This window comes from Vipera berus, assembly GCF_964194415.1.
Source record: "Vipera berus genome assembly, chromosome: Z".
Taxonomy (NCBI): Eukaryota; Metazoa; Chordata; class Lepidosauria; order Squamata; family Viperidae; genus Vipera; species Vipera berus.
Window position 1 is genome coordinate 35,984,083 of NC_138205.1, and position 19,882 is coordinate 36,003,964.

General features: G+C 45.3%; 1 protein-coding gene across 2 annotated transcripts in view; it reads right to left on the minus strand.

Moving 5' to 3' along the window:
• Window positions 1-19,882, minus strand: part of NPEPPS (aminopeptidase puromycin sensitive) — a 123,770-nt gene that overhangs the window by 15,401 nt on the left and 88,487 nt on the right. For both annotated transcript variants that reach the window (XR_014028582.1, XM_081344831.1), the window contains exons 16-19: window positions 19,035-19,169; window positions 17,205-17,424; window positions 5,485-5,627; window positions 5,011-5,067 (exon numbers count right to left, since the gene is read on the minus strand). Coding sequence is in view for 1 of the 2 variants with exons in the window: in XM_081344831.1 (XP_081200957.1) it covers window positions 5,011-5,067; window positions 5,485-5,627; window positions 17,205-17,424; window positions 19,035-19,169 (555 nt within the window). In the remaining variant the exon portion in view is untranslated. The remainder of the gene's footprint in view (window positions 1-5,010; window positions 5,068-5,484; window positions 5,628-17,204; window positions 17,425-19,034; window positions 19,170-19,882) is intronic.

Below are 19,882 nucleotides of genomic sequence, written 5' to 3' on the forward strand. Positions count from 1 at the left end.
TTCATACCTAAGTGGCCTAGTGCTTTTCCCTACTTTCTTCAATTTAAGCCTAAATTTTGCAATGAGAAGCTCATGATCTGAGCCACAGTCAGCTCCTGGTCTTGCTTTTAACTGACTGTATAGAGCTTCTCCATCTTTGGCTGCAGAGCACATAGTCAATCTGATTTCTGTGTTGGCCGTCTTGTGATGTCCATGTGTAGTACCGTCTCCTGGGTTGTTGGAAAAGTGTTTGCTATGACCATCGTATTCTCTTGACAAAATTCTATCAGCCTGTGCCCTGCTTCATTTTGTACTCCAAGGCCAAACCTGCCTGTTATTCCGGTTAGCTTTTGGCTTCCTACTTTAGCATTCCAATTCCCCCATGATGATAAGGACATCATTTTTTGGTGTTAATTCTATAAGTTGTTGTAGGGCTTCATAGAACCAGTCAATTTCATCCCCTTCAGCACCAGTGATTGGGGCATAAACGTGGACTACTGTGATATTGAATGGTTTGCCTTGAATTCGCACTCAGATCATTCTGTCATTTTGGGGATTTTATCCCAGTATTGCTTTTCCTATTCTTTTATTGACTATGAAGGCTATTCCATTTCTTCTGAGGGATTCTTGCCCGCAGTAGTATACCTGATGGTCATCTGAATTAAATTCACCCATTCCTGTCCATTTTAGTTTGCTGATTCCTAAGATGTCGATGTTCAGTCTTGTCATCTCTTGTTTGACCACATCCAGCTTGCCTTGATTCATGGATCTTACATTCTAGGTTCCTATGGAGAAAAAATCTTTACAGCATCGGACTTTCACCACCAGATGCATCCACAGCTGAGCGTTCTTTCGGCTTTGGCCCAGTCGCTTCATTCTTTCTGCCGCTACTAGTACTAGCCCTCTGCTCTTCCCCAGTAGCACATATCAGGACTGCATCTACCAGGGGATTCCTGAGCAGATCTGGGAGTAGTACTGGATGACTATGACCTTAGACATCAAACTCAAGCACTACAAGAAGTCCAGCGCTCCTGAATCAAAGCCCAGGCGAAGCCAAAAAAGATGCCAGTTCAGGCAGCAATCAACCACGGCTTCCAGTGATAGTACCCCCCAGGCTCCAACTGGAACACCGGGAAGCCGAATGCCTAGCATCAGCTCTCCAGGGAAGAACAACCCCAGCTACCATCTCAAAAATAAAAAAGCCGCAGCAACGGGGCTGTGAGAGGTCAACTGGGTACATCAAAGCCAACCTGTTGAGGTCTGAGAGAGTGAGAGAGAGAACTCCGGTGGAATACCAACCACTGCCAGCCCCGTATGACATTGATGACAAAGGTGAGAATGATCCGATGATGACTCTAGCCATCCCTCCTTTCGCCCTCACTGCTAAATTCATAGTCCCTAAAACAGGGCCCCAAAGAGAATTAGAAGTCCTAGTAGATTCAGGCTGCACTCAATGCCTGATTAACCTCCTGTGCTTAAGCTAGGAATTGGAGCCAAGAATCTGTCCCTAGCATGAGGTTTGAGCTGGTCAATGGGTCATTAATTGCGACACACCTAACTGAACCAGTATGGCTGAAGATAGGACAGCATTGGGGGATTATCTGATTTGTAGCGATCCCCAAAATGACTGAGGTTGTCATCCTGGGGCTGGCTTAGCTACCATATTGTAGGAAAATGGAGTGAGAACTATGAGGTTAGGAATTGTGCCCCTACCTCCGAGAGAAAAGAGAGAGAAGTCACCTCCACTGGGGCAAGGCAGAAACTGACTGAAACTTTGAAAATCACCACTGATCGATTACCCAGGGACCAAATTATCCCTAGTGAATACCGGGACCTAGCTGATGTGTTTAGTGAGAAAGAATGTGACGTGCTTTCCCCTCACCAAGCTACTGAATGTGCAATAGAAATCTTGCCAGGAATGAAACTCCCCGAGCCACAGATGCATTCCATGATCCCCAGAGAATAACTGAACTACAAGAATACTTTGTTAAGAACCTGGCTAGGGATTTCATCTAGCCAGCAAAATCACACGGGGCTGCCCTTGTGTTGTTCAAAGAGAAAAAAGGTGGGACTCTGAGATTGTGCATGGATTTTAAAGGCTTAAATGCTGTTAGCGTGGAGAACAAGTACTCCCTTCCCCTGATGAGGGGACATGTTGGCCCATCTGGCAAAGGGAACTGGACTTGCAGGAGGCTTACTACTGAGTAAGGATTAAGGAAGGGAATGAATGGAAAAGCGCCTTTAATTGCCCGCTAGGAAGCTTCCAATTCAGAGTGATGCCTTTTGGTCTTCAGAGGCTTGTGCAGTATTCATGCAGTTGATAAATGAAGTGCTACATGATCACCTGTAAAAGGGGTTTTTTAGTTTATCTTGACAATATCCTCTTTACAGAGACGATGGAGGAATATGTCAAACTAGTTCGTGAGGTGCTTAAAAGGAAACATTTGTGACAAACTGTCAAAATGTGAGTTCCATCAAACTCGCCTCAACTACCTGGGGTATTGAATACCAAGTGAAGGGGTGGAGATGGACCCAGCGTAGGTCAAAAACATTCTGGGATGGCAGCCCCTTCAAACCCATAAGCAACTATAAAGGTTTTTGGATTTGCTAACTTCTACCTGCAGTTCATCTCTTCCTTTGCAAAAATAGCCTTATCAATTACCGAATTCTTAAAAACACTCAAGCCGACCTTTAAAGTGGACTATGGAGTGCCAAGTAACATTTGAACAATTCAAAAGGTTGTTCGCAGCAGAGCCAATCCTGAAACATCCCAATCCTGAGGAACAGTTCACCATTCAAGCAGATGCGAACGATGTTGCTGTGGGTGCAGTTCTTTAGAAAAATGACAAAGGAGAGCTGCACCCTTGTGCATATACCTCAAGAAAACTCACTGACACAGAATGGCATTGGGCTGTATGAGAGGAGGCATTTGCTATGTGATGGGCATTGATAACCTGGTGCCACTTCCTAGAGGGGAGTAAAATACCCTTTGCTATATTAACTATCAGCAAACTAACTGGGCAGACCTCCTGCCTTTTGCCAAAGTGGCATACAACAATACTGTGCACAGCAGTATTACCTCCTTTAAAGTAGCAACAGGCAGTGTCCATGCCAGAGTACCTTCAGGAGCCCCCCTTCTCACAGACACTAACCAAATGGGTAAACACACTGCACCGCGCTTGGGTGAACATTAAACAAGCTTTGGAAAAAGCTGCAAAAAATTATAAGGAGCAGGCAGGTAATAGGCGATCTCCCCAGAGGCCATTTCATATAAGAGAGAAGGTCTAACTCTCAACCAAATACTTAAGATTAAAATTGCCTTGCACGAAGCTTGGACCCAAATTCATTGGTCCTTTTCCCATTGTAAAGATTATTAACCCTGTCCAGTTGAGTTAAAGCTCCCAAGACTATTGGGGAAAATACACCCAGTTTTCCATTGCAGTTTGTTGAAACCAGTTACAGAATCAACTTTGAGGCCAATACCCCGAACCAGCCCAGAGCCCATCATAGTGGAGGGTGATACCCATTATGAAATAAAATGGATTCTTGACTCTAGGTTGTACAAGGGAAAACTACAGTATCTAGTTCAATGGAAGTCTACCCTTTGTCAGAAGCTACCTGGGTAAAGAGCAGACGTAATGGCAGAAAGATTAATAAATAAATTTCATAACAAACATCCCCCCAAAGCCTAGGGAACCATCAGAAGATTACTATTATATTAATGTGTATTTATGCTTATTGTTTTGCTGGAAGTCCTTTCTCTTTTGGGGGTCTGACTGTCAATTTCTGAAACGAACCTGGCTGAAGCCATCTTTTTTGTTTTGAGTTGCCACATAGATGGGGGAAGAAAGGGGGAAGTAGTATGGCTTTATATCGCTAGTCAAAATATTGAGCAGTCCCATGGGAACCAAGATCATTCCCGCAGGTGCAGAAAGGAAGAGCAAAGACGAATTGAGAAGCCTGCTAATTGTTTTTATTGGTAGTGTGATTTATTGCATCGAAGAGGAGAGGGGAGTGTTACTTTTAGTTACTTTGAATCTCTAGGGAAACTTCAGAATTGGTTTCACTTTTGATTGTGTTGATATTATGTATCCGATAAACATGTGCTCTGAGGAAACCTTAAGATTTGGAGTTCAGCTTTATGTGGATTCATTAGTTGGAACGTTGACACTTAAGATCTGCAAAACGGCTGCTGATATTCAGTCTCAGTCCTTCTTCCTCAGAATGAGGAAAGCAATTAAGTTCTTGCAAGTCAACTCATCACCTACGACAATGGAAATCACAACCAGCAAGTAATACTTTGGGAGGAAGATGAAGTGCATATTGGAGGGTGGGAGACATATTTAAAAGAAAATATTTTGAAAATGAAAATGCCAAGTCAACAGACACAGCAGTCAAAAGTAATTGCATAACTTAACTCATATATAATTTCCAATGGCAATATTGTTTCAAAAGATATCAAATTCAAATTACTGACAGAAAAACTAGCTGAAAGATGGAGATCATGCCATCTTTCAGATACTGTTGAGCTAAAATTCTCACTAGGCCAAACAAAACTGAAAGTCCAGCAACATCTGAAAGGCCACAGATCCCTTTGTTGCAATGGCCAATTTGTAAAATAAGAAATGACAATGTATGTGTATTAATTACACCCTGTAACTTTTGGGGTGGTCTGTCATTAACCAAACCTTATTTAATTTATAAAATTGATCTCTCCCTCATTCTCAGGAAGAAATAATATGGCTAAATGTAAGAGAAAGAGAAAAAGGAGAGAAACTTAAAAATATTAACTAATATTTTAAATCTATTCCGTTGCAATGAGAGGGATCCAAGCATAATTTTAAATCTCTTCCACTGTAATAATATTTAAAACTGAGTATTTCTAAAGCTATCTACTGTTATTCACATGGAACAGAGCCAATTGAAAGTTTACAGTAATTAAAACTGCAAGGCTTCTATGGGCATCTTGCACACTGGCACAGTATATTCTCCATAGATTTTTACATGCTCAGAAATACAAAGCACACATACCTTTAGCATAGTATCTAAAGTTATACTGTCACCATGTTTCAAAACGGTCACATATACCTGGAAAGAAAAATAATTTTAAAGTAAAGTAAGCTACTTTCTGTGATTGTATTCCTATCAGTCAGCTTAGGACATCCTTCCCTTTTTACATTTCAACCTCCAAAAGCTTAACCTGTCTCTACTCAAAGCTAGTCTGAGAAATTAAAACAAAAATATGCAACTATTATACTAGCATTTGTCCTACATAGGTTATGGTTGTATCTAACATTTTACGGAAAGGAAATTTCTGACTGTAGACTGGGGAGAGATGATGGAAAACTGTTTAAAAAGACATTACTGTTCTATCACCAGGAAAGAACCCAAAGCAGAGTAATTACATGTTAATCAGCCTTGTATGAAAGGCAGAATTTGAATCAAGAAGATTATGTGAAAAACTCAGATAACTACTGCAAAACAAAATGTTTGAAAACAGCTTACAGAACTCCTTAGATCAGCAGACAGGATGTGCTTCCCTTCCACATGATCTTTAAACCGTCGCCGAGCTTCTTCCAAAGTCGCCTTGTCTCCAGCTTTTCCAAGCTTGCCCAAAACTAAACCTCTCAGAAGTGCATCTAGATGACCTAATGGAAAATAATAAAAAATAAGAAAGTTGTATTTTAAAAAGCTTTATTGTACTTATATAGTATGAATTTGAACAAGATCACAGAATCTTAACTTAAAAGGACTCCCAATATCTTGAGCATGAAATCTATGAAGTGTTCTGTAAAATATTCAGTCCTTCATTTCCTACACTCTCAACAATGTTCTTTCAGAAACTATCATGAATGCCAGTTTCAAAAGTTTGTCTTAGATCTGCAAAAAACTTAAATATTTTCTACGACATTAATATATCTGTGTTGTGGCCCCGACCCGAGCCTGTCCTACCCAAGGAAGAGGACTCTGAGGATGATGGGAAGGAACTGGCAAGGCCTCCCTCTCTGGGACCCTCCCCTCTGGCAAGGCCTCCTTCTCCGGGGCCCTCCTCTCTGGCAAGGCCTCCGTCTCCATCTGAAGGCCGACAGGAGCAGCCTGGGAGTAGCCAGGTTGGGAGCCAGGCTGGGACAGAGCTCGAGCAGCTGCAGCAGATACAGTCTAGCGAAGATGACTCACGGCTAAACCCCCGAGAAAGACGCAGGACCAAGGGTTTACAGCAGCGTTGGAAGATTAGGAGGGCCAGGGATTAGCTGAGTCATTAAGCCACACCCCACTAGGTATAAAAAGGGGTGTGGCTGCTCTCAGAACTTTGTGACGAACAATAGTTTAAACAACTTCTGGTCACATCTTCGGAACTCTGCTTCTTGTTTGAAACCCTGGTCTGAATTCTTGGCAACACTTCTGTACATCTGCTTTTTGCTGCCAAGGCCTTATCTGAAGGCAATTAACTACAGCCTGTAGAATTAACTCTTGCTAGTCGTGTCTGCTTGTCTGTTTGTTTGTACTCCGGAGGGGGGAACAGAACAACTTGTTCGTCACCACAACAAACAGACCATCTTTTATCTAAGATGGACTAACAACAGCAGCAGCAGCTGTAGTCACAGCAGCTCAGTAGCAGCTGCAGGCAATCAACTCCTACAACAGCAGGTAGCCCAATTGACTGCACAACTCACTCTGATGAATGCTCCTGCAATTCCTCCTCCCCATCAGAAATGCCTGGTAGCGGTGCCGGATAGGTTTTCTGGACAGTCTGAGATGTTCTCGGCCTTCATGGGACGGTGCCAATTGTTTATGTCTATGAGGCCGGAGGATTTCCCTGATGACTGGGCTAGGGTGGGGTTTGTGCTTAGCCTTCTTTCTGGCTCTGCCGCCCAATGGGCCACTCCATTATTAACTCAGAACAGCCCCTTGTTAACTGATTACCAGGGCTTCTGGCAACACATGAGGCTCATGTATGAGGACCCCATCCGCACCCAGACTGTAGCCAGATGAGTCAAAGACGTCCGGCAAGAAAAACGCCCCCTGACTTCCGGCAGTTGTCCCAGGACTCAGCTTGGAATGAGGCGGCATTGTTGCATGCTTTCCAAGACAGGCTTTCAGACGAGCTTCAGGATGAACTGGTCCATGTAGAGGCTCCCCCGACCCTTGATGCCCCAGTGGTCCAGTGCCTTCGCATTGATGCTCACCTCCAACGTCGAAAGACCCGTCGGACCATCCAAGAGTGGCCCACGCCGTCTGCACCTGCACATCCGCGTCCTGCACCAACCGCATTCCGGGTCGCCCCACGTTTTGTGGCATCTGCTGAGGAGCCAATGGAGCTGCGAGCGGCCAGACCTCACCTAACAGCCTAGGAGAGGACTCGGAGACGTCAAGGGGGGTTGTGCTTGTATTGGGGGGAGTCCGGACATTTCGCTGCCTCCTGTTCCAGGAAGCAAAGTGGGGCGCCAAAGTCTGGCCCTGGGTCTCGGGCTCAGACTGATAAGGCAGGAAACGGGTTAGGCCCGGTTTAGGGGAAACCCTAAACCCTAGCACGCACTACACCCCCGCCAGGAATAGCAGACGTAGACTCTGGACCGCCTCAACATCTGATTTTGGACACTCAGGTCTTTTTGTCTGACCGACCAGGGGGGATCCAGGTGCATGCACTGGTGGATTCGGGGGCCACAACCAATTTTATGGACCAGGCCTTTGCAGCCCATTTTGGCGTTCCCTTGACTCCGGTGGACCCTCCGTTGCGGGTAGAAACCATTGATGGGCAGGAACTTGTCTCAGGCCCCATTTAGTCCGCCAGCCAGCCTTTGCGCCTTGCCATTGGGGCACATGAGGAGGCGATTCAGTTTTATATCACGGCGGACCTCCATTTCCCTTTGGTCCTGGGTATGGCCTGGCTTCGGACCCACTATCCTCAGGTGGCATGGTCGTGGAACGCCATCTCTTTTCCAAGCCTGCAGTGCGTAGACCACGTCTGCCACACCTGTGCCGGCCAGGAAGTCTCCGCCCCTGCCGCCTCCTTGCCTCCTGACCTAGTGGACTTCACGGATCTGTTCAGTGAGAAGGAGGCAGACCGTTTGCCCCACCGGCCCTACAATTGCCCCAACCTTCTGCCCAATGCGCCGCTGCCAGTGGGACGCCTATACCCCATGTCGAAGCCCAAGTTGGCTGCTTTGTAAGACTTTTTGGACAAGAACCTGGCCAGGGGGTTCATTCGGCCTTCGTCGTCCCCTCTCTCAGCCCCAGTCCTCTTAGTCAAGAAGAAGACGGGGGATCTACGCTTGTGTTGCGATTACCGCCCACTGAACGCCATCATGGTGCAGAATTGGTACCCCCTGCCGCTCATCCCGGAGCTGATGGAGAGGCTGCGTGAGGCAACCATATTCACCAAGCTTGATCTCCGAGGGGCCTACAACCTGGTACGGATGTGAAAGGGGGATGAATGGAAAACGGCGTTTGGCACCCGATACGGTCATTTTGAATATACCGTTATGTCATCCGGGCTGACCAACGCCCCTGCAGTCTTCCAACATCTGATGAATGATGTTTTTCGGGACATGGTGGACAGGTTCGTGGTGGTCTACCTGAACGACATTCTGATATACTCCTGGTCCAGGAAACACCATCTGCAGCACGTCCGCCTCGTCTTGAAGCGCCTTCGGGAGCATCAACTCTATGCAAAGCTGGAGAAATGCCTCTTCTTCCAGACTTCCATAGAGTTCCTTGGCCACATCATCTCTCCCGAAGGCATCGGCATGGACCCACGCAAGGTGGAGGCCTTGTGTAGTTGGGAACCCCTCCTGTCGAGTGAAGGATATCCAGCGCCTTCTGGGGTTTGCCAACTATTACCGGACCTTCATCCCGGGCTTTGCTACATTGACAGTTCCGCTCACCCAGCTCCTTAAGAAGGTCCCATTCTGGTAGGGTCCCCCGCAGCAACAGGCGTTCGAGAGCCTCAAGAAGGCCATCACAGAACCCATCCTGAGGCACCCCGATCCGAACTGTCCCTTCGTCGTGGAGATGGACGCGTCCAACGTGGCTCTTGGGGCGGCGTTATTGCAAGCCCCGGTGGATGGCAGCACTCTTTTTCCCTGCGCTTACTATTCGCGGAAATTCAATCCTTCCGAGTGCAATTACACCATCTGGGAAAAAGAGTTGCTGGCTATCAAGGCCGCGTTCGAGGCTTGGCGGCATCATCTCGAGGGGGCCTGACACCAGGTGGAGGTCCAGATGGACCATCGGAACCTAGAACACCTGAAGACGGCCAGGAAGTTGAACCAGCGGCAGATCCGGTGGTCTTTATTTTTCACCCGGTTCAACTTTCGTGTGACCTACATCTCCAGTGGTCACAACCAGAGGGCACATGCCCTGTCCCGCAAGCCAGAGTACCTCCGCATCAAGGACCCACTGCCCCCGCAGACGGTGCTGCCCGTGCAAGCCTTGACCGCAGTCCATGAGCCAGTGGACTTGCAGGCTCAGGTGCGTGAGGCACAGTGCCTCGACGACTGGTCGCAACAGAGGAAGGCCGAGGTTAGTCCTGCGTCCCCGTGGACTTTGGAGGAGGGTTTGCTGAAACATCGGGGCGACTATACGTACCCACGGGGCCGCTCTGAACCCTCATGATGACACAATGTCATGACAACCCTGCGGCGGGGCACTTTGGGTTTTTTAAGACCCTCAATTTAGTGATGCGGACCTTTTGGTGGCCTCGGGTACAGCACGACGTACATGCGTATGTGACGTCCTGCGTGCAGTGCCGACAAGCAAAGGCTGCCACGGGTGCACCTCCCGGCCTCCTCCAACCCCTGCCGACGCCAGAGAGACCATGGGGAGCAATCTCCATGGACTTCTTAACAGACTTGCCGCCGTCCTCAGGGTTTACCACTGTCCTAGTGGTGGTTGACATGTTAACGAAAATGGCGCACTTTATTCTGTGCCGGGGGCTGCCAACGGCCCGTACAACTGCCCGGTTGTTCCTACAGCACGTCTTCCGTCTCCACGGCTTGCCAGACAGGGTAGTGTCGGATCGCGGTGTGCAATTCACGGCACAATTTTGGAAAAGCCTGATGGCCGTGTTGGAGGTGCAGGTGTGTTTGTCGTCGGCACACCATCCAGAGACCGACAGGGGGACGGAGAAGGTAATCGGCATCCTGGAGCAGTACCTGCACTGTTTCGTGAACCAGCAGCAGGACAATTGGGCCGATTACCTCTCCCTAGCGGAGTTTGCCTTTAACAACTCCCAACACACCTCCACTCAGACCACCCCGTTCTATGCCAACGTGGGGTACCATCCACGGCTCCTCCCTCTGGCTCCCTCAGATTCTCCAGTTCCCGAGACCCAGGACTTCCTGTCGGAGTTGCAGGCAGTCCAACAATTGGTACGTCGTCAATTGATCCGGGCCAAGGAGGACTATAAACGGTTCGCTGACCGCTCCTGACGGGCAATGCTACCGCTGGCGGTCGGAGATCGAGTGTGGTTATCCACGAAGCATCTCCTGACCAACCGACTGGTAAAGAAAATGGACCATCAATACATCGGACCGGTTTCCGATTGAAGCGGTCATCAACCCTGTGGCCTACCGGTTGCCCTGCCACGCTCCATGCGGATCCACCCGGTCTTTCACTGATCCCTGCTGGTCCCCGAAGCCCCCTTGTGTTCCTTTCCACGTCTGACGGCTCCTGCCCCACCGACTACACTCGACAAGGACAGCTCGGCAGAATACAAGGTGGCCAGTATCCAGGACTCCCGCTGGCTAAAGGGGCGCTTTCAATATTTGGTCAAGTGGAAGGCGTATGGGCCTGAGGACTTCTCCTGGGTCGACGCTTCCGCAGTGCATGCCCCTGACCTTGTGTGGGTTTTCCACAAACAATTCCCGTCTCGACCGCATCCCGACCGTCAGACCCGGGGGAAGGGCCCTGCGGTGGGGGATAGTGTTGTGGCCCCGACCCCTGAGCCTGTCCCACCCGTGGAAGAGGACTCTGAAGATGATGGGGAGGAACTGGCAAGGCCTCCCTCTCTGGGACCCTCCCCTCTGGCAAGGCCTCCTTCTCCGGGGCCCTCCTCTCTGGCAAGGCCTCCGTCTCCATCTGAAGGCCGACAGGAGCAGCCTGGGAGTAGCCAGGTTGGGAGCCAGGCTGGGACAGAGCTCGAGCAGCTGCAGCAGATACAGTCTAGCGAAGATGACTCACGGCTAGACCCCCGAGAAAGACGCAGGACCAAGCTTTTACAGCAGCGTAGGAAGATTAGGAGGGCCAGGGATTAGTTGAGTCATTGAGCCACACCCCACTAGGTATAAAAGGGGGTGTGGCTGCTCTCAGAACTTTGTGACGAACAATAGTTTAACAACTCCTGGTCACATCTTCGGAACTCTGCTTCTTGTTTGAAACCCTGGTCTGAATTCTTGGCAACACTTCTGTACATCTGCTTTTGAACTGTTTGTTTGGACGTTAACTCATTCCAGCAGACGCTTGGGGTAACGAGCCTATTTTGCTGCCAAGGCCTTATCTGAAGGCAATTAATTACAGCCTGTAGAATTAACTCTTGCTAGTCGTGTCTGCTTGTCTGTTTGTTTGTACTCCGGAGGGGGGAACAGAACAATCTGTGACTATTAATAGCATTAATAAAAGAAAATGAACTCAGCACCAACAATTTCTATAAAAAATTTATCTGGACTGAATCGTCAAAGAAAAGCATGCTGACTTATATAATAGAAGCAACATGCTTGAGAGAGGCACTATCAATTGAACTGCAACATATAGCATACTGCACTGTAAATGCTTTGTCTGATACACTGATCAGGTTCCTATGATATGCTAAGCTATATTGTGATTTTTATGTAGCAAATTATATAGACTTCAATCTGTATAATCGTGTTTGTCCCAAGAAGTTGTTCAGTTCTGGATGAGAAGCGAAAAGTTTTCAAGGAAAAACGAAGTCTGGTTGTCTTTTGAAAAAGCACCTTTGGGACAATAATGACCTGAATGACTGACAATCTTTACAGACATAATCCTGTTTGATTTTGGCTAATCTACTCTAGTGTGCCTAGAATTTGCTGGTTGTTAATAGTCAGCACTCTTTACCAAGATTAAAAAAGGGTTCTTAGTAGTGCAATAAAGTAGAGTCACTAAAGAAACATCATTTCTGCTGCTCCGTCGTTAGGGGGTTTTTTGGCAGTAATGCAGACATGTCAAACTCGCGAAGTAATGTGCCGTCGCGTGACATATTGGAGCTTTTTCCCCATTGCCGGCAATGGGGTGGGCGTGGTTTCCTCATGACGTGTCCGGCCTACGGGCCAGCAACTTGACACCCCTGCAGTAATGGGTATATTCAAAGGTTAATTAGGATCACAAAGGACCCAGCTGTAGACCCAGTTGTGCTCTGTTCCTCTGCAAGTTAGTTCTAATCCTTACCAGGCCTTTGCACATCCTCACTGCATTTTTTTAAAAAATTGAAAGAAAAATGCAAAATGCAGGGATAACATAGGAATTAAGAATGATTGCTAGGTGAATGAATTGTAAGATTGATCCCTTGATTGCAATTAATACTGAACAAAGCCCAGGATAATATAATATCCTGCTATTATGATCAACATAGAATGAGAGTGTGGGCATGTGTGGGCATATAAAATAGGAATACGCAATACCAAGACAACTCTTGATAGAGTGTAACAGTAAAGAACAGTACAGAAACCTTATGACAAAGGGCACAGAACTACTTTAGAGAAAACACCTCCAGACTCATATATATAATCTTGTGGAAAGCTTGCCATCTAATCTAATCCAAGTCTTAGGAGAAAAGCCATGGTTTTAACAGCATTTTGAATGAGGCCAGGGGAGGAACCACAGCTCTGTGGGGTTGCTATTCCAGAGAGTTGCCATCTTATATGAACGAGATTGAATTTTGAGAGCTACATTTTTCTTCATTTTTGTAATGTTACTTTAATTCCTATTGTAAATATCAAAAAACCCTTATGCTATTTAAAGAATGAATGAGAAATGGATGATTGAAGGCTACCTAGCCAGTAGTTCATCAGGGATTTGAGCCCAGTCCAAAACTGTTTTTGTATAGTGAGTACTCTATGGGACAGACATATATGTAAATGTTTTGAAGACTTATTTTATTTAAAATATTTAAACTGCACCTTTAATGACAAATTCTTTAAGAAACAGATTACTGAACTTTAAAAAGTGCAGTAATGAATTATTCCATTCAATTATAAAACAGCAACAATAAAAATCAACAACATCAGGTAAATATCTAACCTAAAATTTAAGTCAACTACAGCTAAAACTAATAATGCAATAAAATGAAACAAAAACACAAAAAAACCGAGATAGTACATGGGTGTTAGACCTTTCATAAAAGCCTAATGAAATGGTTTTGTGATAGCAAATTTTTCCAGTGGTATGAAACTATTACGAAAAAGGTTTCTTTTAAGGTAGGTGAGTCAAAGACTATTCTCTATTCCTGATTTAAAAATAGGATCAAGGTTTAAGGCAAATTTAATCATAAACAGTATAGAATTTTAAAAATTAAGTTTCATCTTAGATTAAGTTTGGAAATGTATGGTAAACTACCATTGGATAACAACATACAGATATTGCTAAGTCCATCTAGTTTGTCATACCCCATCACTCAGATTATACCCCATCACTTCATTCTGAATCAAAAGTTTCTGTATTATCTTTAAAGAAATCTTGGTTTAAAATGTATTATAACAATCAATTCCAGATATCATTTAGAAAATATAAAGCAAAATTCACTTTCTCCAGATGGGCTCATAGACTGTATACCAGCTAAAACTACAATTCAGTTTATCCAAGTACTATAAAGTGCATGCGTTTTTCAAGGAACCGAAAGCATATCAAAGACTACTTGTGAATACCCAGCCAGAGGATTAGTTTGTAAGTGACAGCACCTCAGTGTTTTCTGAATTAAACTTCAATCTGTTCACATTAACTCAGACAGTTTTAGAACTCTACAGATTCTCTACAGTGCATAAATGGAACCCAGAAGCTGGATATCATACACATGCTAATAACTCATGGCCCAAGATGACTATCTCCAGCAATACCATTATTCTCTTGAATGAATCCTCATCAAATTGAAGAGGAGAAAAAAAATGGAAGTGGTGCCAAGAAGATCTTCCCTCCTGATTATTTCTAAGGCTGCTACTTCAAATTTCTGGTTTTGCATCTGCTGCTTTGAACTAAGCTTGCTGCCTTTCTTCTCACTATAACAATCTTCTGACTTAGGTTTGCCAGATTTTTTGTCTTCACTGGCATAGCCTGAACAGATCGAGCAACTTCAGATAGAAGTGAAAAAGCAACACACTTCTTATACTATTGTTCTGGCAACAGTATTCTGCTTCTTAAGCCCAATTTATATAATTAATCCAATAATACATCTTAATTACTTTACTTTTACTTTACTTTACTTTTATTAAATTTGTATACCGCCCTTCTCCGGAAGGACTCAGGGCGGTTAACAGGGCATATATAAATAACAATACAAAAATTAAAAAGGAATTAAACAAATGCCCAATTAAAAATTACAATAGCAATAAAAGACCCATTAAAAACCCTAACGTTCCCCATCAGGCCAGACCAGCTAATTCAAATAAGTGGGTCTTCAGACCGCGCCGGAAGGAACGAAGGTCCGATGCCATCCGGAGCTCAACCGGCAGTTGGTTCCATAGCGCCGGAGCGCCCACAGAGAAGGCCCTCCCCCTGGGGGCCACCAGTCGACATTCCCTGACCGGAGGCACCCTGAGGAGGCCCTCTCTGTGGGCAGCACAGGGCGGAGGGGAGTTGACGCCGGCAGCAGGTGGTCCTCGAGGTATACCGGACCCATGCCATGTAAGGACTTGAAGATCATAACCAAAACCTTGAACCTCACCCGGAAGACAACTGGTAACCAATGTAGCTCGCGGAGCAAAGGTGTAACATGGGAGTACCGGGAAACTCCCAAGACAACTCTCGCGGCCGCATTCTGTACCAGTTGGAGCCTCCGAGTGGTCTTCAAGGGAAGCCCCATGTAAAGAGCATTGCAGTAGTCCAGGCGAGAGGTCACGAGAGCATGAGTGACCGTACACAGGGCATCCCGGTCCAGATCGGGCCGCAACTGGCGCACCAGGCGAACCTGGGCGAAAGCCCCCCTAGTCACGGCCACTATATGATCTTCCAGAGTAAGCCGTGAATCTAGGAGGACTCCCAAGTTGCGAGCCCTATCCACGGGGGGTAAGGATTCACCCCCCATAAGAAGAGGTGGAATATTTTGAATGTCCCGGGATGCCGGAATGCACAGCCACTCAGTCTTGTCAGGGTTGAGCTGAAGTCTGTTCCTCCCCATCCAGGCCCGAACCGCCTCCAGGCAACGGGACATCACGTCGAGGGCATCACTGGGGTGGTTTGGGGTCGAAATGAAAAGTTGGGTATCATCAGCATACTGATGATACCCAACTCCAAAACCACGAATGATCTCACCCAGCGGTTTCATGTAGATGTTGAACAGAAGAGGCGAGAGGACCGACCCCTGAGGAACTCCACAAGCGAGAGTCCTAGGGGTCGACCTCTGCCCCCCAGGAGATAGTAGGAGAACCACTGAAGAACTGTGCCTCCCACTCCCAATCCCCTGAGACGCCGCAGCAGGATACCATGGTCGATGGTATCAAAAGCCGCCGAGAGGTCTAATAGGACAAGGACAGAGGAATGTCCTCTGTCCCGAGCCCTCCAGAGATCATTCACCAGAGCGACCAATGCCGTCTCCGTGCTGTACCCGGGCCTGAAACCCGATTGGAACGGGTCTAGATAATCCGCTTCATCCAGGACCAGGGGAAGCTGGTGCGCCACCACACTCTCAACAACCTTCGCAAGAAAGCAAAGGTTGGAGACCGGACGAAAGTTATTCAAAACAGCTGGGTCCAGAGAAGGCTTGAGGAGAGGTCTCACCACCGCCTCCTTCAAGACGGCGGGGAAATTACCCTCACTCAAGGAAGCAGATATAACTGCCTGGAACCAGCCTCGTGTGCTCTCCCGAGCTGCATAAACCAGCCAAGAAGGGCACGGGTCCAATAAACATGTGGTGGAGCTCAGCCTCCCCATAATCCTGTCCACTTCCTCAGGGGTTACAGAATCAAACTCTTCCCAGATAACATCGACAAGACCACCCATGTCCTGATCGTCAGACTCTGCCCAGTTGGAGTCCAGACCGGTCCGAATCCGAGCGATTTTATCCAGCAGATGTTGACCAAACTCCTTGGCACGACCCTGCAAGGGTTCCTCCCTCACCTCCTGATTAAGGAGGGAGCGGGTCACCCTAAACAGGGCGGCCGGGCGATTATCTACAGACGCGATGAGGGCAGAGAAGTAATTACACCTCGCCATCCTCATCGCTGCGAGATAAGACCTAATAAAGGTTCTTAGTCGCAACTGGTCGGATTCAGATCGGCTGGACCTCCAACAGCTCTCTAGGCCCCGTTTCCGACGCTTCATCTCCCGGAGCTCTGTGAAGAACCATGGAGCTCATTGGGATCTGCACCGGGTCAGGGGCCGCAAGGGTACAACTCGGTCAAGTGCCCCAGTGGCCGCCCTTTCCCAGGCTTCCACTAGGGCATCCGCCGAGTTGTGAGCGACGGAGGCAGGTGGGGACCCCAGCGCTGCCTGGAACCTGTCAGGATCCATTAAGCGTCTGGGGCGGTACCATCTAATTGGCTCCGTACCCCCACGGTGGGGGGGGGTGGCAAAAAAATTAATGGCCCAATGCTGCTGAGAAATCTAGAAGAACCACATGGACCATATTCTAAATATTTTTAATATATCCAATCTATCTGTACATCATACATAATACCTGGAATAGAAAAAGAAAGAAAGAAAGAAAGAAAGAAAGAAAGAAAGAAAGAAAGAAAGAAAGAAAGAAAGAAAGAAAGAAAGAAAGAAAGAAAGAAAGAAAGAAAGAAAGAAAGAAAGAAAGAAAGAAAGAATACTGTAGGGTACGATTACTAATACAATCTTATTTCTGATTAATTCTACTGACTCTGGGTCTTCTGCCTTATTCCAAGCAGAAACCAGACCCTCAGCAGTTCAACCATCTGAAACTGCAAAAAAAATCCATAACAAGCCTTAGAAACCAGTTCCCTATTCCTAAATATCTTGGAAGTCTAAGTCTCTGATAACAAAAGGAGCAAGATAAAACTAAAATAATGAAGGATCAAAGTATTCATAATTCTTCATACCCTCACCAGGCCTGGGGTCCCAGCCCAGTTTTTCTCCTATTGGTGAAAAGATATCACGGATGAATGCCTGAATTTCTTCGTAGAACTCTGTGTGGGACAAGAGAGTTGAGAGAATCCCCAGGTTACAGCTTAGGTCGCTCCAGACAGTATAGTTGGGCTCATTCACAAAAGCTTCCATGATTTTTAGAACCTCTACAGTGCTAATAATTCCAGCTCTGGCCTGAGAGAAGAAAAACAAATAAGTTACACTCCAAACCAAAAGAAATATTCAATCTTACTAAAAGAAAAAGCTATGTAGACTTTTCTCATATGGATAATGGTTGTAAAAGAACATTTAGCTCCTTGTTATAAATTATACAGAGTCATTTAGAGTATGTCTAACAAAAGGCAGGGTGTCAATACAAAGCCAGAAACATCTAATCTATCAATCCAAGCCATATACGAAAGTAGTAAACAACAACAGAAGAATATTGCTATTTCTATGATTTCAAAAACTCAGGAACTTACTGAAAATTCTAGCTCCCAAACATTTACAGCTATAGGTAGTTCTCAACTTACGACCACAATGCACCCTGGAATTTCAGCTGTAAGTGTTGCAGTCATAAGTCAACTCACCATATGACTGGACTCGAGTTTACCACTATTTTTTACAGGCAAGTCTCCACATTTGTTAAGTGAATCACATGATGATTAAGAGAATCACATGGTCACAAAGTGAATACAGCATATCCAATGATATTTTATCTGAAAATTGGCAAAAAAAATCACAAATCACACTCTTGTGATCACAAAACTGCCTCCAATAGTAATGTGATCACAAGATCATAGGGGGAGGGGTAGTTGTAAATAGCTTTTTTAAAAAATCTGTCATAATTTCAAATAGTCATTAAGTAACTGGTCGTAAGTCAAGAATTACCTGTAGTGTATTTGTGGATATCGGCAATTGATAATAATTACCGCATAAACTTGAAAACAATTCAAGTCACTTTGGTGATTGAAAAGTTCAAACTGATTGACTGGCACTCTCCATTAAATGAATGTGTGTTGCCAAATACTTCACAAACCCCTATGATTTCAGTGTTACATTATATATTATCATTTTCAATGATAAAGCATTAATATTTGAAGAATACCTACCATCTCTAAAGAAGGAGCCAAATTAATTTTGAGTTGAAATTAACAACCCTGAAAACAATCTACTTTGGTTTACTGAGGTGGTATGAAACAAAAAGGAAAATTGTGGAAGTCATTCAGTTTAATATTCTGATTCTAAAAACATCTCTGAAAACAATACAGCACGGGTTGTGTGGAATATAAAATAGTGACAAAATCATATATATTCCACACTCAGCAAAGGCACAGTTAGCACTTGGTGGGGAATTCCATACTTGTTCTTAAAAATAAAAAGTTACTAGCAGAGTAACTGATAGTTACAAAATCCCAGATACATCTTATATGAAATACCAGAAGAGAAATAGAAATAGCAGAAATCAACCTTTCATAGTACTTTAAATTAAAATATATATATTCGGCTTGTAGAATACTTCTCAGGGGCATTTGGATTTCCATCTGGTAATTTATATATGTCATTTATTCATGCTTCAGTGTATTTCATACTTAAAGCTACTAACATGAAATCAGAAGCAATTTATTAGAAAACAGCACCACAGTTAAAAGTTTAAGACTAGGACTGCAGCTATATGAAGTTCATTAATTCAAAATATATTGTGCCTCCAAACGTAGTACGATTCTTGAAGGAGAGAGAAAAAGAAGACAAGATAAAAAGCCAAGGGAAAAAATAGTAACAAAAGGAGAGAGATATCCACTTACCAAGGAAAAGAGATCATTCTGCAGCCCTAGCCTGTCCACAGGGAGTAAGGAGAGATCACGGATAGCTGGAAGTAAACCCTCCAGCATGTCAGGACTGTATTGTGTCCGATAAAATCCCACAGTTCCCAGATTTAGCTGAAAACATTGGGAGTGAGATTCAGTTAGCAGTTGGAGAGAACATGGCAAGATTTAACAATGTCTAACAATAATATACAGGTAGCCCTCACCTTTCGGCCATAATTGAGACTGAAATCTTGTTCACAGAGTGATGTGATAATTAAGTGAGATGTCACAAGACTGATTTCAGAATCAGAATAGAGATGGAAGGGACCTTTGAAGTCTTCTTGTTGAAAACCCTGCTCAAGTAGGAGCCCCCTCTACCATTTCAGACAAGTGACTGTCCAGTTTCTTCTTAAAAACTTCTAGTGATGAAGCACCTACAACATCTGAAGGCAAGCTGTTCCACTGGTTAATTGTTCTCACTGTTTGGAAGTTTCTCCTTAATTCCAAGTTGCTTCTCTCCTTGATAGATTCCATCCATTGCTTTTGTCTTGCCTTCTGGTGCTTTAGAAAATAAGTTGACCCTCTCTTCTTCATGGCAACCTCTCAAATACTGGAATACTGCTATCATATCACCCCTAGTCCTTTTCTCTAGACTGGCCATACCCAATTCCTGCAACTGTTCTTTTGTCTCCAGGATTTTAATCATCTTGGTTGCTCTTCTTCTTTGCACTTTTTCCAAAGTCTCAACATCCAAAATTCGATGTAGTATTCCAGGTGTGGTCTTACTAAGGCTTTATAAAGCGGTACTAATACTTCATGTGATTTGGTTCTATGCCTCTGTTTAT